The sequence below is a fragment of the Coenobita brevimanus genome, chromosome 107 (genome assembly GCF_032717465.1).
Source record: "Coenobita brevimanus isolate Jiangsu-jjx chromosome 107, ASM3271746v2, whole genome shotgun sequence".
Lineage (NCBI taxonomy): Eukaryota > Metazoa > Arthropoda > Malacostraca > Decapoda > Coenobitidae > Coenobita > Coenobita brevimanus.
The window spans coordinates 12,721,833-12,745,686 of record NC_137060.1 but is presented as its reverse complement, the minus strand read 5'-3'; the positions used below and the strand labels follow the sequence as shown (position 1 = coordinate 12,745,686).

The 23,854-nt window shown below is 38.6% G+C and overlaps 2 protein-coding genes across 2 annotated transcripts in view; both read right to left on the bottom strand.

Annotated features, from left to right (window-relative positions):
* LOC145416618 (uncharacterized) overlaps positions 1 to 23,854 on the bottom strand; it is a 117,322-nt gene that overhangs the window by 33,810 nt on the left and 59,658 nt on the right. The gene's annotated exons all lie outside the window — the stretch shown is intronic.
* The window catches only part of LOC145416619 (paralithocin 2-like), a 15,371-nt gene continuing 12,383 nt past the window's right edge, over positions 20,867 to 23,854 (bottom strand). Inside the window, exon 4 of the mRNA XM_080285552.1 lies at positions 20,867 to 20,980. Within this exon, the coding sequence (XP_080141678.1) occupies positions 20,972 to 20,980 (9 nt within the window). The 3' untranslated portion in view covers positions 20,867 to 20,971. The remainder of the gene's footprint in view (positions 20,981 to 23,854) is intronic.

The following is a 23,854-nucleotide window of genomic DNA, read 5'->3' as shown; positions in this document are numbered from 1 at the left end:
GGGATCGTACTTAATGACTGCAAGAAATTTATCAAGTAAAGAAGGGTATGACACAGATTTTACTTCGTGGCTGTTGTTTCTAGTTTCATTACGAGAGATATATAAATAGTTTACTGCAGGTTTTTTCCTGTGAGGCTATGTAATATCCACTACAGGAAGAAAAAAAATAAAAATAAAGTAGTCATCCTTCTGAAGAGATGAAATATAAAGATCCTGTATTTCCAGATCGATCACAGGTGTTCTAACCAAACTCAACACTTATCTTTTAAGAGAAAAACTGAACGATGCTTGAGGGACAGAGATAATTTAGTTAGAGCTGTTTAACCAAGTTGACTGAGAAATGTCTGTTGAGAGAAATGCAGGGATGGATTTATTTAGGAAATATATAATAATAACATGAATGAGAGAGAGAGAGAGAGAGAGAGAGAGAGAGAGAGTGTCTCCAAAGTACAGTAGTGCTACTCTTAGTACAGGTGGTAGGTGGCTGTGACCATCATCCACTCATATGGTGTAGCGCTGCCTACTTCTTCCCTCACCTTTATCATTCCATTTCTGAGTCTGTCTGCCTCTTTTTCTCCGTTTCATCCCCTTTATTACTGCTCTTTCCACTCCAGGTGGCTCTACAATGAGTGACAAGCCTAATGGTTTCCTGTAACCTAAGAAGCCATTTACAGCGATGGTTGGTAATCATATAGAAAGAAAACGGGGTGATGCCGAGCCTGCTGTGGTGCCCGGCAATTGCGACGTCCATCAAGGAACCAAACTTCCACACATTCCTCAGCACCTTGCTAGCTACAGCGCGACACTGCCAAAACCAAGAGAATATCGGTCCTGTGCACAGGACAGTCCTGGAGGGGAGGTTGCGTGCTTGCGGTTGAGGCTCTGCTCGACCAGAAAGACTAGGGATGATAAACGACTATTTGCACATACTACCGGTACTAAGTGGTTTATGGAGCGTTAATTTTAATTTTCACAACAAGAGAGTTAACAAAACTGCTTCAGAAACGTGTCATTTTCCTGGTCTTTGTAGACGTTATGATGAGTACGAGATATATATATATATATATATATATATATATATATAAATATATATATATATATATATATATATATATATATATTACGAAAGGAAAAAAAAAGCAAATGCCAGGAACCTGGAAATTGTTCCCTCCAAGAGAAAACAACAGGAAGATAATGAGGAGTCAAGTTCAAGATCCGTTCATTTCAAGATGCTCGGACAAACTGCACATGATAGACTGGAGATCACTTGCAGTAGGAAATACGGACAGAGGAAGACACTTCCAGAGTTGACCTGTTGCATACATGAAGGACTGGGAGTAATGGCTAACTCTTCCATTAGGCAGTTGGACTGAAAAGGGATGAGAGTTTGTTGCTAGACGGATGATACGAGCCCGCCGTAGTGATTGAGGGATGCAAGTAGACATTAAGAGGAGTAGTGGACACTGTCGTAACGATTGAAATGAGATATAGATCAAACTGCGGCAAAGAGACAGAGGATCAAAGAAACCAGTAAGGGGAAGTGTTAATGAAATTAAAAGTCTTTTCCTCCAGATTGTTGAGAAGAGTTTTGTGTGGGGAGGCTCCCCACACATGAGATTTGTACTCTACACAGGGGTGATTAAAACCCATTTACAAAGTCAATAGCTATGCAGGGGTAAAGAAGACACGGAGTAGGCTTAGCACACCTAATCTTTTGGAAGCAATTTTGACAAGAAAGGTAATATGTTCTTTCCAAAATAAATCCCGAGAGAAGGAAACCCCAAGAATGTTTCTTAAATGATGTAGGATTGACCTGGATATTGTAAAAAAGTACAGGGTACTCCTGGGGAAGATTTTGTCGGGTTGATAGATATAAGAACTGAGTTTTTGATTCATTAAAAATAACAAGATTATTATTACCCCAGTCAAACATTAGGTTTAACGTAGCCTGATCACTTGTTTGTTCAGGTAACTGCCGAGGAGGAGGATGCGGGAAGCAAGTGCAAAAGTGAAAGGTGGAGTCATCAGCGTATGAGAGGATAGGGTTAGATGTACAGCTTAGGTCATTGACGAGTAAAAGGAAGAGAGATGGTGAAAGGACACAGCCTTGAGGAACATCACTACTGATAATTCTAGGAGAACGGTGGCCGTCTACAACAGCAGCTAGAGAACGACCAGAAAGGAAGCTAGACATAAAGGCAAAAATAGAAAGACAGGAACTGTAAGAGGGCAGTCTGGAAATTATAGATTTATGCCAGACTTGATCAACAGCCTTTGAGATGTCAAGTGAAAGGGTAAAGCTTTCGCCTATGTACCGAAGGGAGGATGAACAGGACTCTGAAAGGTAGGTGAGAAGATCTCCAGTGGAGCGTCCCAGGCAGAACCCATACTGACGATGAGAATGAAAATTGTGATAGGAAAGATGCTTTTTTGTTAAGAATAGACTGGAAAACTTTTGAAACACATGATGTTAGAGAAATTGGAGTATACTTAGATGGATCGGAATGGTCACCCTTCTTTGGCATGTACATGCTAAATGAGAACAAATTTACAAAAAGAAGGAAAGGTACAAGTTGACAGAAAAAGGCGAAAGAGATTACCTTGGCAGGGTGTAGAGTTCTTGAGGACAACGTGAGGGACTCCATCAGGCCCCTATGTCTTATTGGTATTGAGGCCAGTGATGGCAGAAAATACATCAGTTGAGGAAATCTTAACGTTGGCAATGAGGAACTCAGACGGGGGAAATGATGGAGGAACAACTCCAGAGTCATCTAAGGTGGAATTTGAGGAGAAAATCTGAGTGAAGAGTTCTTGTTTATCAGTAGAAGAAATAGTTACCGAGCCATCAATGTGGAAAAGAGAAGGGAAGGATGATGAGGTAAATTTTTTAGAAAGCTTTTGGGTAAGGTGCCAGAAGGAGCGGGAAGAATTCGAGTTGGAGAGTTCAGAGCATTTAGTAGAAATGAAATTATTACTGGTATAGTCAGGAACAGACTTAAAACGATTCTGGGCAGACACATAATAGAGATAAGATTTAGGAGTGTCACTGGCGTAGTTACCCCAGTAGCGAATGGGTGAAATAGAAACAGGATGATAATGAAAGGAGAAAGAAGCGACCCCTTAAGAAAACATTAAATCTTTTCTCTTATCAGTTTTGCTGCCTGTAAGGGTAAAACCAAGCTGTCACTTTTGCCTTCTCAAATGATATGACACCAGATGTTTTTCTCACAATTTACGCAGAAAGTTCCTCTTGTCCTTGAACTGTGGGTGTGACATAATGTGGGAGGATGTTTGTCAATTAGAAGCCTATATGGCGCTTTCATCACGTTCTTGATGGCACGCAATTGGTTCTGTCTGAAGTGTATGAGGCCCTCATTGGTAGCAGGTGGCTCTATTGTTTCTGTATGGGCAGAGATTATTTTTAAGACAGCCAAGTGGTTAATTAGCTGAGAAAGGCGGAGTAAGTAACCTTTATAAGCTCCAGGAAAGTGTGAAGAGACAGATTATTATCTCATTTTGTACACACACCCCTGTACACATTTTGTCATTTGTACACATATGTACACATTTACTGTCACGTTCCACTTTTGTCACATTGTGTTGCACTTTTCCCCAACACTACTCAATACGTGACTTTGATTACAAAACACACTGTTTGTGTACAATTTCCCATTTTTGGTTCACTCCTCCATTTACACTAGTGTGTGATTTATATCTGGATTTAACCTTCGAAGTCTTCACGTTTCCTCGAGCTTTGTGAGTACTTAGCTTCCACTGAGTGTATTCTGGTTAGGTAAGAAATAACTTGTTTTATATTTTGTATCCTGAGGCCTATATGAATCCTCCCTTTTGTAAAACGAACCCTGGTTTCTTCTTTGGTTGTGTATGTTATAGTGTACAGTCAAGTTAAGTTAGTTTTCTTAAACTTTATCTTATCCCTTTTGGTGCTTAATTAAGGGTTAAGAGTGCACCGTAATATACACCCCCATAACAGGAGTGAGTTGGCTCCTGTACCTTTTGTAGGCCTTCTCCTTGTTGTCGACAGCATTAGAACAAGCGTGATTAGCCAAGGTATTTTTATTTTTTGCATTAGTTAAAGGATATGAGAAAAGAGTGTATACTTCCATGCCCGAGAGAATAACTTCCGTAATGTGCAAGACACACTCCGATGGCTCTCGGCCATATAAGTAATTACCATTCCAGGCAAAATCGGAGAAGTTATGCAATATTATGATTTTCTTGGTTTGAAGCTTTTCTTCTTCTTCCACCACTCAGCTTACCTAATGTTCAATAATCTCATCCCTATAAGACAGCGGTTCCCAACCTGGGAGCCATGGCCATGGGACATTGACTGGGGGGCCATGGGCCTTATTGGTAATATAAGATATTATAAGGTATTTGGTCTGGGTAAAACCTGACAGAAATCAAGTATGAAATATACCTTACTGTGCTAGTTTAGCCTTAAGTATATTGGGGTAATTACCGTTTTCTGCACAATATAAAATATTAAAAATACATAATTATACGATCTGAGTTATATAGGGGCCATGGAGCTTCTCATAACTTTCTCGGGGGGCCACAGGACCAAAAAGGTTGGGAACCACTGCTATAAGATATCACCCCTTGTGTGAATTCAGTCTCGACAACAACAATAATAAAATAAACAAGCAGTTATTTTCCTGAAACTGACGGTGCAGATCAACTCTTATATGCAATACGCACGTAATAACCAAGTGAGAGGAGGGAAAAAACAGAGATTGATAATAAAGGAATGGTAATGTTTACCAAGAAGTAAACAAGAACAGTGAAGTCAATCAATGGTGCATTCTTGCTGAGTTATATAGTTTCTTATGATTTCTTTATTTGCAGTTAATCTTCCTTTTGTATAGAAAGATATGTTTCTAGTACACTGTCCAACTATAGCCAGACGCATAATCCGGAAGGGGTGGCCGTTTGACTCTCAGCTAGTTGTTTTACGAGGAGGGTCACTAACTCTCCACCAACTCAGTTGCTGATAAGTATGGAACGCGTATGACTTTGCTATGTGGCGTTCACCCAGCGTTGTAAATAGTTTCCTGGCTTACAGGAAATCATTATGTTTGTCACTCAATGTAAAGCTACCTGGAAAGAAAAGAAGAGTAATATAAAGTAACAGGGAAGATAGGAGAAATAGGAAGAGACGATGGCAGACACAGAAAAAGAATTATACGAGCTGAAGGAAGAAGTAGGCGGAACTGCATCAAGCGAGTGGATGATGGTAACCACCAAATACCACCATTTATAGTAATTACGGGATTATATAAATAATTTAGACATAACATTAGTGTTCCTGGTGCTGAAGTCACATACTAAGAAATAATAAAGTGCTACATATATAAGTAAATATAAGTGAGATATTAACACCTTGAATCCGATGAGGTACTCTCCAATTTATTCTAGCTGTCTTTAGATGATTTAATTTACAGTGCTATATAATACTTGCACTTATATGGGCTCTTTTACTGCATTACATTGTCTTGAGGCAGCAAGAGCAATATATATATATATATATATATATATATATATATATATATATATATATATATATATATATATATATATATACACACACACACACACGCCACTCCCTGAAGTGACTCAAGTATCAAATGTGATGAAAGGGTATATTAGGGCGCTGTGATGATATGCCGTGTGATGCTAGGACGCCTGTTAGGCCCATGAGAAAACTGTCCGAACCTCATGTTGTGGGAAAACTGGCGAATTTCTAGCAGTCTGAGTGGATAATGTAGGAAATCATTCTTAGACGGACTGTAGAGTTCAAGGCCATTTGAAGTGCTTATAGAGGAAGTAATGAAAATGGAATTTCTTGACACATCTGATTTTGATACATAAGTTTTTTTCATACTCTTCTTGGGTTGCCTAAATGGTTACCGCCCAGCTGTGTATGTGGTTTTCTGACTTACAGTAAACCATAAGACTGTGTAAAGGCACCTGAAAAGGAAAGAGGAGCAATAGGAAGCGACAGGAAAGACAGGAGAAACAGGAAGAGAGGAGGACAGCCGCAGAAAAAGAATGATAAAGGTTAAGGAAGAAGTAGGATGCACTACATCAAATGATTGGATGATGGTCGCCACTACCTACCACCAATATCAGCATTTATTCGTCACGGCAGGTACTCTTTGTTTATTTATAGTAATTAAAACATTCAGGCCGGTATCTTGCTTGACAGAAGAACATATTAAATATATTTTTCCTTTTCTTTTTTTTTTAAGAATAGGTATTTCATTGCCAAAAACGCTGACCAAAGTGTTTAAAACTAAATATTATAGATTATCTGGCGTCGGTTGCGATGACCTTATCGCCGTCTAATCAGCAGTCGCAAAACACAGACACCCTTCTCGCCATCTAGATCTCGAGTGTACAGTCGCGATCCAAAGAAAGTATCCAGGCCTTTGTCGATGCCGGGGACAGGAAAGGAAGAATGGTCTGGTGTTTGGACAAAGCTCCAAACCCTCTCCCCTCCTCCTTTCCTCCCCCTCCTCCTCCCCCAAGTACCACCACGACCTTTGATCGAGACGTTGCTCACTCCTTTGCTTCGCGGTTCGAAGCAGCTGATGATGCTCATGACATGTTGTGGATTCCATATTACGTAAAAACATTTGAAGAAATTCTGATTGCACAATAACAGAGCAAAAAAAAAAAAAAGTGATGCAAAAAGGGATGAGCGTTATATTGGTTTCATATATGAATTACTGAAGCATTTCTGGTAACATTCGAGTTCTCCCTTAATTGTCTGGTAGAGAATCATGTTGTTGGATAGAAGTCATCTTCAGCGAGATGGACAGGCGACAGAAAAACTGACGGAGAGACAGACAAAGCTACGCCATAGAAAGATTCATCAAAATTGTTTTTGTTTTTTTTCTAAATATCATCAAACACATTCAGTAAACCAAGGTGACTATAAGCCATTCGAGCAAGGAAAAGGAAACACACAGACAGACCACACCATTTGAGATTCAGGATAATTGCTATTTTACTTTTGCTAAAGACAAAGGATTACATCCATCTTCGGATAGAATACGCCTCCTACGTAAGACAGACAGGCTGACAGACAAAGACAGACTCTGGAATATCGATTCACGTTGTCTTATTTCATTTTTGGTTCCACCAGATGACATGATTCAGATTAACTGAGAACAGACCCTTGCAGACGTAGAGGAATTCGTGAAATGCACATGGGACAGACGGACAGAAAGAAAGACTGAGTTGCAATTATCAGTTCACATCTATTCCGCTGCTGGTAAAGGCAGACGATTTTATTCAGCTGAAGTGAGACTAATCCCTTGCCGAAGAGGAAGACTTGAAAATTAAAGAGGTAGAATAAAGAGAACAACAGTGAGGCAGGCAGCTTCTGAATAATCGGTTCACATTAATTAGAATTTTCAGTTCATATTAAGTGGTACTGTATTATTATTGCTGCCAGAAAATTGTATTTAGTTTCAGTGGAAATATGACTATCCGGGAGAGGAAGACGCAAAACATATGCAGACATATACTGTATCTCTAAATAATTTATTCCTCAAGTAAACCGCTACTATATTCCAGCTTCTTTATTCCTGCTACTTTATTCCAGTTACTTTATTCCTGCAACTTTATTCCTGCAACTTTATTCTTGCAACTTTATTCCTGCAACTTTATTCCTGCAACTTTATTCCTGCTACATTATTCTTGGTACATTATTCCTGCTACTTTATTTCTGCTACTTTATTTCTGCTACTTTATTTCTGCTACTTTATTCCTGCTACTTTAATCCCGACATTATTCCAGCTCTAGTATTCCTGGAACTTTATTCCTGGAACTTTATTCCTGCTACATTATTCCTGCTACATTATACCTGCTACTTTATTCCTGCTACATTATTCCTGCTACTTTATTCCTGCCACATTATTCCTGCTACATTATTCCTGCTACTTTATTCCTGCTACTTTATTCCTGCTACTTTATTCCTGCTACATTATTCCTGCTACTTTATTCCTGCTACATTATTCCTGCTACTTTATTCCTGCTACTTTACTCCAGCTACGTTATTCCTGCTACTTTATTCCTGCTACCGGCTGACAGTTTTGTTAGCCTAGGGTAGAAAGAGCCTCACCCGTAACAGATACTCTTTGGCTGCTTACTGAATTATATTATTTACACCCACACCCTCGGAGATAGATCGGATGGTATGTTTTAAGTGGCGTCTGTGTGTGTGTGTGTGTGTGTGTGTGAGCCTTACCCCTTCAGAAAAAGTCCCTTCCGGTCTAGGGAACAGAAAGCGAGCCGAAAAAATGAAGAGAGAGAGAGAGAGAGAGAGAGAGAGAGAGAGAGAGTTAAATACTACGCCAAAACTCCTAATTACGGCCTCTGGCTGAAGGGGTTAATGAGGGTCGTCTCGTTACTGGGCTAAGAAAATCCAACAGCGGTCATTACACCTGATTCACACCTCTAATTAACCCACCTTGATTAACTAAAATGGACTGGCAATTACAGGTAAGTATATCTTGCTGTAATTAGCGATCAATATGCAATTTGATACAGGTCATTGACGAGCAATTTTATATATATACAGTATAACCCGTAATTAGAGATTCATTAGAGGCAAATATATCATGCGGTAATTAGCGATCAGTATGCAACTTGATACATGTAATTAACGAGCCAATTTATATGTACAGGATGGTCCGTAATTTGAGCTTCGTTATCGGCTTCCACGGCGTCTTGCGGGGACTACTCAGTCTGCTGGTGTGGGCGGTGTGGCAGTGGGGGTAGGAAATACATGATGCAGGGCGGACAATGATAACTTACAAAGGTCTATTCTGCGTGTTTCTTGACATTTTTCTTTGTTATATTTTACTGGGAGGAGGATTTGGGTTTAGCTAGTTGGAGCTTTGGATTTCTATCTATCTACCTATATACCTAGGCTGCTTCCCCCAAGGAAAGGGAGGTAGCCGAGACAGGACGACACACTCCCCATTTACTCATCCATTCAAACACATTCATTCGCATCTTAGCCCCAAAGGGGAGAACGGACAGATCCTCACCGCACCACACTGCACAAGGGTCAACTGCGCAATGCTTTGGATTTACTTTTTCTTTTTTAATGCAAGGAAGAAGGAACCAAAGGGAAGAAGCCAGCATATTGTTCCCTCCAAGTAAAAACAATAAAATGATACAGAGCCAAATAGCATCTTTATATATTTACTGTTAATCATGCTGACGATATAAGACAATTATAATGCCTGATGCTGGCATGGTGTGGGCTGAAAACTCGTAATTAAATACATTTTTCAGAGTATTTTCCAACTTTTTACTCTCTCATATATATATATATATATATATATATATATATATATATATATATATATATATATATGAACGCGCTTCACTTATAAATTACTGCGGCGCAGCAGACATCCCCTTCACCCTTTCCACCATCCTGGGTGATGGGGACATTATGACTTATAAATTGATGGCTTTCTTGAGAGAGACCGGACTGATCAGATTGATGTGACTTTTTTGCTGTATGGTTATGTTTTTTATCGACTGTAAATATGTATATACTGTACTATTAATTAGGGTTGACAGTTGACATATTTGAAATAGTTCCTCCTTCCCACTGATCTATTTCTAATATAGATGTCCCGTACATTAAGCCCCGCTCCTCGCCTGAGAGCCACCAGCTGATGAGTGCAAGTGTGCAATATAGGAGGTATTGGGCAATTGCAGTCGATGGTGGTCTGTTGGGCGAGGTACTATACATTTTTTGTACAAATTATATAAATACATTATACCATCTTGTTCATGTTGTGCTAATTAGGGCCGACAGCTGACGTATATGGAAATGTTCCTGACTCGTCTAGTTCCCTTTCATATATTGATGTCTCCTATATTAGGTTGTGCCTCGACTGACAGTCAGCAGGTGATGAGTGCAAGTATGTAATGTAGAAAGGCATTACATATCTGCAGTCGATGGTGTTCTCTTGGTCGAGGCTTTTCTACCATTAATGTAGGTCCAGATATTTGTCTCTTAGGATTTAGTATAGGTCAGCAATTTGTCTGTTAGGTGATTAGTTTTAGGGTCTTTAGATTAGGTATTATTGTTTACAAATAATATAAGGTCAAACAATTTAGAAAAAAATTAAAATACAAATACAAAAAAAATAAAATTATATATATATATATATATATATATATATATATATATATATATATATATACAGTCGTCAGCACAAATTCCCGATATCACTAACCAAGGAAAAACTGCCACTTTTCACCAGATTATTTAATTTTCGACATCAAAGTCGGTCTACTGAACTCCGTTCAATTTATGTGCCCTCTGTGTCACTAAAAGGAAGAGAGAAATTATAACATTATTTTAGTCACTTCTATAAGGAAAAGAGGCTGTATTATAGTCAAAGAAAATAAAGAAATGGTGGGCTGAGTCTACCATCTCGGTTTGGGGACGGTTATTAATCTTTCCTTCCTTAAATATCGATAAGCTTTAGTTTACATCCATTTCATGTATTTGTCAACCAAAACAAAAATAAACAGTGTTATGAGAAACATGTAACGATTTTTCATTAAGAAACATTAGCACGACACGGCTGAAGATCGTACGTTTCAATTACAAACAATAACAAACTCACGTCTGTCTACTGCCCCGCTGGACCTATTTTACAAAGATCATGGAAAACCGTTGCAGAGAAAAATGGACAGTACCTAGACTGAATTATTTCCTGAAGTCTAGAGGAATACCCTGTTCAGGGTACACCACTGGCGTGTTGTTTTGACTTTTTGTACGGTATTTTGGAGCCCTCGGCATCGTCGGATATCGGCTTCAGACATTGTACAATTTTCCTATGAAAAACTCTGCAGATTTTCTTCATCATTTTGGAGATGCAGCATTGTTCTTTTAGAAAGCTAAATTATATGGGTTTCAAACAAAATGTGCAGCTAGAGACTTGTAAATATGTGATGAATGCTGTCACATCCGGTGTGCTTTCACGGCTTCTATAGTAACGTTTTCCTGCATTTACCGCATTAAAGTATACCTAGGAAATTAGTATAACTACTAAAGAATAATATCATGAAGAACTTACGTACGGTATACAATTAAATATCACAGGAGAGATTTTTAAAGATATGCGACTTCTGTGGTCTCTGCATGAGTAGCCTCGACTTCCATATTGAACTAGCTGGAGATCAGTGGCAACTCTTGAGTTAGTGACGGTGGGAATTCGCTGCAAGCCTGCTCGTGTGATGTGGTTGTTTTGTCTGGCAACAGTGTATAGGAACTAGTCGCCACACAGGCTTTTATACGCTTTAAAGACGTGTTTGTAAGAATTAATGCTATAAATCGCCCAGAATGCAATGGTCTTTATATCTGACTAGCATAAACGTGAGCAAAAGACGACAGAAAAATGTTGTATAGTGATGAAACTTCTGCTCTCTCCCTCGTACCCACCCCATGTCCCTTCCCACCCTACCACTAAACCACCCCCCCCATGCTCCTTCACTTCCACTCCCCTCTCTCCGCACCCTGTCTACCTTAACCACGGCGCAGGTCTACGTAATGAACTGCACTCTTCTCCATTTCTTGTCTATTCCTGTAACCTTTTAGCTCCTTACATTCGAGAGTATCTTGCCATGCCTCAGTCTTTTTCACCCACTCTTTACTCCAAACGTGATACAGTAGTTTGAAACATGATGGGTTCTGATCCTGCTTCATGAATCAGTGAACAATATGAGGAGGATGGGAACATTTTCCATGAAACGAGAGAGAGAGAGAGAGAGAGAGAGAGAGAGAGAGAGAGAGAGAGAGAGAGACAGACAGACAGACAGACAGACAGACAGACAGAGGAAGTAGGAGGAATGGGCACAAATGTTTGTTTAATTTCGCCTACTGAAATAATAGCCACCAACTGCCAGGCTCACTGAACACACACACACATACACACACACACACACAGTAAGGAATAGTACATCACAAGAACGAGACCTCAAACGTTTCTGTTATCTAGCGGCTGTTGGTAGTGACAAGGGATGAAGAAAAGAATGACAACTGGAATAGAGTGGGAATCAGACGGGGAGGGTGAGAATGGGATTAGAACAGGAAGGAATATTGGTAATTAGCCTTGGATACATTTTATTAAAGCTTTTCGAGCAATTGAGAACATGACAATATTGGTTTAGTAAACAGTCAAGAGAGAATTGTGATGCACCAGTCGGGTTAGGGCCGTGGATAAATGAATGACGGTAGAGAGAATGAGGAGAGGAGAAAGTGGAGAGGCATGAACGTGAGTGAGGAGTAGGAGGGGGACGGAGGGATGGGGGGACATCAGGAAGAGAAAGGGGAGAGAGGGGAAGGGAGTTTAGACATGGTTATGAGGAATGTCAGAGTATTACGCTCGTACGTCGTTTCATAACATTGTCAGCTTTTGCACTTTTTTTTTATACTGATTAAATACGGTATACGTAATATTGTACCCTAGCCAGCCTCTAATACCATTTAAAAAAAAAAAAACACGTCGTTAAAGTGTATAAAAGGCTACGTGGCAACTAGTACTCTTACACTGTTACAGGACAAAAGGACTCGCATCACACGAGTAGACTTGCAGCGAATTTATGCTGGCGACTGTACGTGTCCATGAGAGTGTTTGTGTATATGCATGGTTGTGTCTGTATATATATATATATATATATATATATATATATATATATATATATATATATATATATATATATATATATGGCCTTAATCACCAGGGGTTTCGGTCCCAATGGTAGATGTCAAAAAAAAAAAAAAAAAAATCGTCAGTGAGGTTGTTATCGCAGGCAGAGACAATTCCATAAAAACAGACAGTTCCGTACTTCGCAGTCTGGCCATTAATATTACAGACATTATGACCGGCGATGGCGTTGACATTCACGGTCCGGTAATGACCTGTGTAACACAAACAGTAAGTCACACTATTACTGACTGCCGTTACCTAGCAAAACAGTTTTCGGGGGAAGAATAGCACGACGCTCAAAAACTTCCAACATAGCAGTTACAGAAAACAATGAGTTGCCCCTCAGTACTGTTCGTTTATTAGACAACTGAGGGGATGCTATGCGTGGAAATTGCGGTCAGGTGGATATCTCACTTTTTATGGATACAGGTTCTGTCGTCAACTTACTATTTTAAGCGGCGTTAGAAAGAATTCAGTGTAACAGATCGAAACGTGTTAGCTTCCTTGAGCCCCCAGCCAAATGCACGGTGGATGGATCATATTTAGACATTAAAGGCAAAACCCAGCTTAGAATATCTTTATATGACTCGGCAGACCCATTCATTGCTGATTTCTATGTTACACCCTGGATTAGCTGCCCTGCCGATGTTTTAATCGGTGTTCAAACAATGGCAGATGAAAATATCAATGTGTTACCAGCAAAAGGGGGTCACTATTCAAGGTTTGTTTGTGCCAGACATAACAGACCACTCTTCTCAGTCACTAGTAGATACAGTTACGATCTCTCTTAATGATCCATCATCAGATCCAACCTCCTCTGATCTGTCTGATCCAGTTACTGACTTCTCTGATTTCCTTAATGATGAACTGTACTCATTAATGTTTGATCATGGTGAGCCATCCTGTGGCACTGAGCTGTCATCGAACTCATTGCCCTTAGCAGACCTTATGCAGACCTCAACAAGAAACACAGCGGTGGTAAAACACAGCGGCTGTAAAACAGTGCACGGTTTTCCCTCCAATGTATTAAGTTGCTCTGATGATTGCTGGGTCACCTAGCGGTGTCGTTCAGTTCCTAAACTGGTACTCTCTCCCAGTTCTGTTGTTTAACCCACTGTTAAGTATATCATGACTTACCTTACACCCATGTAATCTTGTCAGCATTATCAGTTGTTACATTTAATTCTTGCTAATCACTGAAACTATGTTACGACTGTATCTTCCTTCACTACCCGAATTCATTATCCTAGTTGCTTTCATACATATGAAATTATTATTAATATCAATGTAGTTTCATTGACGAATTAGTCAAAAGTACATATGATTACAGTACTTGCATTTTGAGTTGCTATAAGATTAGTACAGCCACCAAAGGACGTTGAAACTTCTCGTAAAGAGTATAATTAATGTTTATATATGAAGTGAAAAGAAATTGTAACCTAATACTGAACAATAGAAAATAATGCCAGGTGAAAACAAAATGTTGGCATGATAATACAAAAAACTCGTTTAATATTATGAAGGACATAAGAAAAATTATCTGATGCAATGATCTATGGTAAAATGATATAACAGAAAGAACATGTGTCCGGATAAGGCTACAACTCATTTTACGTACATTCTACAATGCATTTCATAAAAGGAAACGAAATATGTTGTACAGGCTACCTTGTGTGAAATTGTGAAAACACCTAACAGACAGATTGAACACTCTTTTGTGATTATGATTACTGTTACAACTCCTGAAGGTTCCAATGTAATCAATGGTTTGTAATTCTCTTGTGCATTACTATCACATATATCAGCCTGAACATCCTACGGGACGAATCTCAGTATGAGATCATGATGTGCTTTGAGGATACTGCTGTTGAGAACACAGTACATAGTCATATATTCATATTACTGCTACTTTCATTTCATTTGAGACAGTGTTATCCTACGTATATCATACCTGCAAGTTTCTTACAACCATTATTACTTTCATATATATGTATATATATATATATATATATATATATATATATATATATATATATATATATATATATATATATATATATATATTGATTATGTGTGTGTGGATGAAAGGATGCGAAGATGTGTAATGGATGCAAGAGTTTATAGAGGTTGGAGAAGTAGACTTTCTGACCACTACTTGGTGGTGGCCCGAATTAGAATTCAAGTAAGATGGAGGAATAGAAGAAGGGAAAGACGAGAGGAAGGAGTAGTTGCAAGGAGAGTGGAAAGGTTACAAGAGGATGAGAAAAAGGCAGAGTATAAGAGAGAAGTGGAGGAACGATTGGGCAAATATGAATTGGAGCAGATGGGAGACGTGGAAGGTGTGTGTAGGATATTTACAGAAGAAATATGTGCAGCATGTGATGTGGTGTGTGGAAGGAAGAGAAGACGGAGGGGGGTGCAAGGAATAGTGTGGTGGATTGAAGAGGTGAAACAGGCTGTGGCACAAAAAAAGAAAGCATACAATGAATGGATGAGAAATAGAGGCGTGGAAGAAGTTGAGAGGCGGAAGAGAGAGTTACATGTAGAAAGAAAGAGAGAGGTGAAAAGATTAGTAAGAGAGAGTAAGAAGAGAGTGGATGAGGAATTTGGAAGGAATTTGAGTGTAAAGTGGAGGGACTGTAAGAAAATGTTCTGGAACGAGGTGAAAAGAGTAAGACAGGGTGGAAGTGAAGTTAGCAGGGGAGTGAAAGATAAAAATGGTAGATTACTAGTGGAGAAGGGAGAAAAAATGAGCAGATGGAGAGAACACTTTAAGAAATTGTTGAACATAGAGGATGGAAATTATGCGAGTATAAGTGGCTGGGGAATGGTTGAGAGAAGGAGGGAGGTGAGAAGACTGGAAGAAATCAGTAGGTTAGAAGTTGTGGAAGCAATGAAGAAAGTTAAATCAGGGAAAGTCCCAGGAATTGATGGAGTGTGTGGTGAAATGCTGAAGCATGGGGGAGAGATAGTAGTAGAATGGATGTGGAAGATGTGCAGATTGGCCTGGGAGGAAGGTAGAGTTCCGGAGGAGTGGAAGTCAGCTATAATTATTCCCTTGTACAAAGGAAAAGGGGAAAAGGAAGTGTGTGGTAATCATAGGGGCATTTGTCTTCTTAGTATAATAGGAAAAGTGTATGGTAGGATACTTAATGACAGAGTTAGAGAAAGAACAGAGAAATTAGTTGAAGAAGAACAGGGAGGCTTTAGGAAGGGAAGAGGTTGTGTAGATCAGATATTCATTCTTAGATCTTTAGTGGAAAAGTTTCTAGAGAAGGGAAAGAAGTTCTATGCGGCTTTCATGGATTAGGAGAAAGCATATGACAGGGTGGATAGACAAGGATTGTGGAAAGTGTTAAGAATATATGGAGTAGATGGGAAGTTGTTGAATTCTGTGAAGAGTATGTACTATGGTGCGAAGGCTGCAGTGCGTGAGGATGGTGAACTAAGTGAATTTTTCTCTTTGAAAGTTAGGTTGAAACAGGGATGTGTCATGTCTCCATGGTTGTTCAATCTGTACATGGATGGGGTAATAAAAGAGGTACAAGGTAGGGTAGTGAATATTGGAGTGGCCCTGGTGAGGGAGGATAGTGTTTGGAAACTCCCTGTACTGTTGTTTGCAGATGATACTGTGTTGTTGAGTGAAGACGAAGGGGAGCTGCAAGGCTTGGTGGATGAATCTGGGAGAGTGTGTAAGAAACGGAATCTAAAGGTGAATGTATGGAAGAGTAAAGTGATGGTCTTTGAGAGAGGAGAAGTCAGTGAATGTACAGCGAGGTTGGATGGTGAGGAATTGGAAAATGTGAGTACGTTTAAGTACTTGGGTAGTGTGATGAGTAAGGATGGAGGTTTGGAGGGTGAAGTGCTTGAAAGGGTACAGCAGGGAAGAAAGGTTGCTGGTTCTTTGAAAGCAGTGATAAGAAACAGGGAAGTGAGCATGGAAGTGAAAAAGTTAGATACCAACTCTAACGTACGGAAGTGAAGCTTGGACGTTGTTGGAAGGACACAAGTGAAGAGTGAGAGCAGTGGAAATGAGTTATTTAAGAGGAGCCTGTGGAGTCACATGGAGAGACAGGCTGACGAATGAGGATATAAAGGAGCTTTGTGGTGTGGATGTGGATGTGATAGGAAGCGTTATGAGGAACACACTGAGGTGGTTTGGCCATGTGAAGAGGATGGAGGGTGAAAGACTGGCGAAGAGAGTGTATGTGAGTGAGGTGGAGGGGGGAAGAGGGAGGGGGAGGCCGAGGATGAGTGGGAGGGATGGGGTGGAGAGGTATATGAGAAAGGGGTGTGTGAGTTGGGAGCAGGGCAGTGAAATGCAGGGGGACAGGGCGACTTGGAGGCGATTTGTTTGTGGCCACCCCAAACGGGATTGAGGCGTCTGGCAATATATATATATATATATATATATATATATATATATATATATATATATATATATATATATAATATATTTATATATATATATTATATATATTATAATATATATATATATATATATATATATATATATATATAGATAGATAGATATATATTATATATATATTATATATATATATATATATATATTGTATATATAATATATATATATATATATATATATATATATATATATGTATATATATATATATATATATATATATATATATATATATATATATATATATTATATATATATATTTATATATTTTTTCCCAGACGCCATAATCCCGTGAGGGGTGGCCATTTGACTTTGTGTTATTGGATTTATGGATAAGGGCACTAACGCTCCACCAACCCACTTATTGACACGTAGGGAGCACGTATGGGTTGGTGATATGGTTACCACCCAGCGTTGTAAATGGTTTCTTGGCTTACAGGAAACCATTTGGCTTGTCACTCAATGTAAAGCCACCTGTAAAGGAAAGGAAAGCAATAAGAAGTGACAGGAAAGATGGGAGATACAGGAAGAGAGGAGGGGAGGCACAGAAAAAGAATGATAAAGGCTAAGGAAGAAGTAGGCAGCGCTACATCAAATGAGTGGCTGATGGTCACCATATCATATATATATATATATATATATATATATATATATATATATATATATATATATATATATATATCGAGCCTTTGTGGTACAGTAGTAAAGTGTGCGTTTTCGTATACTGAAGAACGAGGATTCGCGCCCCGCCAGGGTAAAAAACTTTGAGAGCGTTCTTGTGGCCACGTACTGCATTGGCGGACACAAGGAGTGCTGTGGTTGAACCAGTGTCGCTTACTATAAAGTATGCTTGCACCCAGTCGGTCTGCGTGGGCCGATTACACTTGGCTCCCAGACTACACACACATCCAAAGCCATTCCAACACAACAATTACACTTACAAGCACTTCTCACCCTACATACAATCTCTGCTAGACAGCCTAAGCCACTTGGTAGAGATATATTGGCTGTATCGTCCCCACTTTGGTAGGGATAGGCCGGTCCTGCAGTGGACATTCAAACATCTAGTGATATATATATATATATATATATATATATATATATATATATATATATATATATATATATATATATATATATATATATATATACATACATATATATATATATAATTGTGTGTGTGTGTGTGTGTGTATTGTTTACTTCCCCTATGTTTTCTATAAGCAGTGATAAATTGTTACCAACTATTTGTACTTTGCTCATACTATCTATAACTCTTATTTTATTCTATTTTTACCATGACCATGTGTTTCTATTATAATTATTATTTTGTCTTATCCCACATAAACCAACTATTTAATCCAGCTATTTACACTGCAACCCATGCTTTCCTTATTATATAATATCCATCGTATTCATCAATGTGTCTGGAGACAGAACTTTTAGTCACCCCGAGAAAATTGTTACTAATGATTTCTTAATAACAGGACATTGTATAAATAGTTAACTTTGTTTATTCTTATGTAAATGTTCATGTGGGTAATATGTAGCTATGTGTAACTATGTGTAACTGTGAGAAGGGCTACGTGACTGATTTCGCTGACTTTGGTCTCGCCTCTGTTTGGGTTTTGATTATGAAGCATCTTTTGAAAGCTAGACCTGGGAGCGCGCCCGGCTCTCTACCAGTTCAAACCAGGGCGTCATCCAGGGCACAACTGTTACATCTAGTCAAGAATAAAGAAGAAAAACTAGCGAGGATTTCGAGCTTATCTTTGCCTATAGTAGTGAAGGATATTTGAATTTTTTTTATAATCCATTGATTTCGACGATTATTTTTAATTAAATACAGTTGTCAAGTGGGTAGTAGGTAGAGGCAACCATCATCTACACACTATGTGTGCTGTCTATTTCTTCCTTCATGTGTATTGTTCTGTTTCTGCATCTGTCCTCCACTCTTCCCATTTTTCTCATCCATTCTATCACTGTATTACTTTTCTTTCCACTTCAGTTTTCTTTTCACTGAGTGAGAAGCCAAATGGTTTCCTGTAATCAGGAAACCGTTTGCCACACTGGGTGGTAACCATATAGCCAAATAACCGGGTGGCGTGATGCCTACTATGGGGCCCTGTTAACTGGATGGAGAGACGCAAACGTGGCATCCTCTCAGGAATCAACCTCTACAGTAATACCTGCTTCTCGCTGTGGCGAGGCGCTGTCAGATGCTTCGTAACATCGCCTCACTGTATGGGACGACCTTGTAAGGGTCTTTGCATGCCTGCGGGTTATAGGTCTGCTCGTTCAGACAGACTGGGGTAGCACAACAATAACAACAACAACAAAGGTTGCCAGGTGATTGCAAAATCAAACTATAATTTGTCACCTTAATCAAAGAGCTAAAAGTGAACCAGTGTAGGTTTCTCTGACCATTCCCTCGAAATGAAGGATATGTATCATAATCATGAATATCAGTATTTTTATTTAATTGGGACGGTCAGGTTACGCTTTTACGTTTTACAAGATTTTTTCTTCTAGAAATGAAATCCAGAATATTCCATCTCGCCCTGATGTCAATGGAAATTTATCGTTATTTTGCTTTCAGCAGTAATTAGTAGAATTTGATCTATCGATATTCAAGTTTACATATATAGATAAATATATATATATATATATATATATATATAGATATATATATATATATAGAGAGAGAGAGAGAGAGAGAGAGAGAGAGAGAGAGAGAGAGAGAAAGAGAGAGATAATAGTGATATAAAAAAGAGAAAGGTAAGTTTAAGACACTGTTGGTGTATATTTATGAGCAGACCGTAAGTTTTATTTAACAGTATACTTAAATGCCTAAGAGTCATTGATAAGTTACCGTGCAACCAATAAGAGCCATCACAACTCATCTCCACTCTCCCCAGCCACTCCAGTCCTTGCCATCACAGTTCGTCGCCAGTCAGTAACTACTATATATATATCTATCCTAAACCTTTCTCTCAGTGTTCTATACCTCTCTAAATCTCTGTCACAACTTATCACCATTCCAAGCCATTATGGCGTAACTCATCATCAATCTCACCCGCCTCTCCAAGCCATCCCTTCTCCTGCAGTTTAAGGTTCAGACTTATTTTCGGCCTTCTTCATTCCGCCATAATACATAATACGTTCAGAGATAACTACTACCAGCCTGTCGACTGTACTGTACATAAAAAAAAAAAAAAAGTTCGACCGGACTTCAGTATAAGCATGTGTAGCTCCAATCGTTTGTACGTTACCTAATTACTGCTTGATCTAGTTCGTGGTTGGTGTGTTGGGTGAGGCTGTAAAAACATTGAGGGTTCGAGTGACGAGTCAGTGGATTTGTGATCCATTATCATTTGCCAGTCTGCTGATAGATTTCCTGTCAAATGTACACAGCTCTTTCTGCTCATGAATCCTACACACCCTTCATCAATCTCAGGCAAAACACAAAGCAATTCCTCATCGTTACATCCACCACAGATCCATTGGACTGCCCGGTGGGAGTGGCTGGATTCATTCAGTCCATTGTGGTAATATCCAGTTGCACCAAGGGACACAACAACAATAATAACAACAAAAACAATAACCGAGAATACAGCAGCAATAACAACGTACTCCACATCTATTCAAAGGGAAAAATAAACATTTAAAACTGTCCAGTGTTTATTGACAAGATTATATGGTTTGCTTTTCACTCATTGTCTGTTAGACTCCGTCATTTCTGCTCTTCGTCATCCTGCCTCAGTTTTCAGGAATTTCAGCCACGCTGCGCTTCCGGTGACCTGCAAGTGAATCATCACACTGTTGAGTTCATTATGCTCCTTTGACCCAAAGACGTCATTTATTTTATATATCTTGTTGTTTTATGATAATTTCATTGACCTAAAGAGAGCCTTATATGAATCCGTTCACTTCAAAGTTCCTACACTAAGCAGAATTTAAAAAAAAAAAAAAAAGACTTATAGTAGGAACAAGAAAATAATAATGGCGTACTCGGACAAATAAGTTCATGGGAGAAGAGTATTGTTATGGAAAATCCTGATTCTAAGTGATGAGAGAAAGTTAAAGGTTATACAATTGGTTCAGAATTTAATTATATAATTCACCACAATTAAACAATTCTGGGGTGTATTTTTACGCTTCCTTAATATCTTATTCAGTTTACGAGAAACCTGTCATGATAAAAGGTTCATGAAGACTCATCTCTTTAAACAGTCTGGAGCTAGCAAGAGTAATATTCAAATGACTTTCTTCGTCCGAAGTTGTTAAGATTAAATAAGAAAGTACCATAAAGGCAGCGAATTGGGACTGGTACTTAAAACTGTGTATTCGAGGCGACATGTCTACATCTGCACAACCTTAATATCGGTCTACTGCCACAAACTTGTTTCTACCACTCACTCCTAAGGGACAGCTTTGATTTTTCTTGCAGAAAATGCCGAGAGGAGCTCTAAAATTACAATTTGTCTAAACAAATTCAATTCAATTCTATATCCGGTAAATTTTTTGAAACAGTTCATCATCTGTTACGAAAACAGACTTATTAAGTAAATGAAATCTATTCCGTGAGGCCGACTGAAGACATTGATTTATGAATATTATAATGTGGATGATTTTAAAATATCAGAAACTGGTAAATATTCAAATATGTTATTCCTCAAAAACACTTTACTCATTCCTATATATCATCTTGCATAAACAAATCCAGAATACAGTCTGATATCCACATACGAATCATGAGGGTGAACTTATAACTGTGAAATATAAACTAGTAAAAGACGGTGTTTGTGAAAATAATTTCCTGATAATTTCCTATATCGTATACTCTTAGACGTTGGGTGAACTGCCCAGTCACTGCCTTAATACAAGTCATGTTTCACTGCTCTCGTCGTTATATGAATTTCACAAGGCAGTTATGATTTCTCTCTCTCTCTCTCTCTCCAATATATATATATATATATATATATATATATATATATATATATATATATATATATCATCAGCCGTTTGAGTGTCCACTGCAGGACCGGCCTATCCCTACCGAAGGGGGGACGGTACAGCCAATGTATCTCTACCAAGTGGCTTAGGCTGTCTGGTACAGACTGTATGTAGGGCGAGAAGTGCTTGTAAGTATAATTGTAGTATTGTAGTGGCTATGGATGTGTGCGTAGTCTGTGAACCAAGTGTAATCGGCCCGCGCAAGCCGACTGGGTGAAAGCATACTTTATAGTATGCGACACTGGTTCAACCACAGCACCCCTGATGTCCGCCAAGCAGTACGTGGCCAGAAGAACGTTCCCAAAGTTTATTACCCTGGCGGGGCTCGAACCTTCGTTCTTCAGTGTACGAAAACGCAGACTTTACCTCTGTACCATAGAGGCTCCATATAATATATATATATATATATATATATATATATATATATATATATATATATATATATATATATATATATATATATATATATATATATATATATATAAACTTTGGAAGAGATAGCAAAATCTATAAAGGAGTTAAAGAATTCTAAGGCCCCAGGAGAGGATGGAATATTCCCTGAAATGCTTAAGGTGGAAAATGATGGGTTGATGAATGCGCTTTTGAAACTTTTTAATGTGGCTTGGGATAATGGTGGAATTCCAGAAGAGTGGAAAAATGGAGTGATTATAAAAATACCAAAAAAGGGAGATTTAAGTGCGTGTTGCAATTGGAGGGGGATAACTTTGACACCTGTAGTTGCAAAAGTCTTCCAAAATCTTGTTGAACAGAATAGAGCCAATAATTGATAAAATTTTAAGAGAAGAACAAGCGGGATTTAGAAAGGGTCGAGGTTGTAATTATCAGATTTTTATTGGAAGGCATCTAATGCAACAAGCTGATGAGATGAAAATGCCACTTAGTATGTGTTTTGTGGATTTTGAAAAGGCGTTTGATAGTGTTTCACGTGGAGCTATGTTGAAAATTATGAGATTCTATGGTATACTAGAAAATTTTGTAAATATTATCAGAAGCCTGTATGAAGGTACTTTTTGTAAGGTAATGGTGGGCAGTTCTTTGAGTGATCCATTTCAAGTTAGGTCAGGAGTGATTCAAGGAGGAGTTCTTTCGCCATTGCTGTTTGTTTTGGTTATGGATTATGTTATGAAAAAGGTTGTAAGGAGAATAGGTGCAGGAATTAACTGGAAAGAAAATAAGAAGCTGATGGATTTGGACTATGCTGATGATACTGTACTGATTTGCGGAAGTATTTACGAGATGCAGAGGGTGCTTGATTATCTAGTGGAGGAAGGAGAAAAAGTGGGATTGGTAATAAATTGTGGGAAGACTGAAATTATTAATATGAACGTGGAGAACCAAATCGATTGTGTAATTGGGAATAATGTGGTGAAGAATGTAGAAAACTTTAAATATTTGGGAACGATTGTATCATATAATGGATCATTAAACAATGAAATTGAGGAGAGGATTAGACAGGCTTGGCGAGCTGTTGGAATGTTGAAATCTGTTTGGAATAATAATATGCTTTCGGTACATACTAAAGTGAAAATTTACAAGTCCATGGTTAGACCAATTCTAATTTACGGGCATGAGTCATGGTACAGTACAATTGCAACAGATCAGAAAGTATTAAGATTTGAGA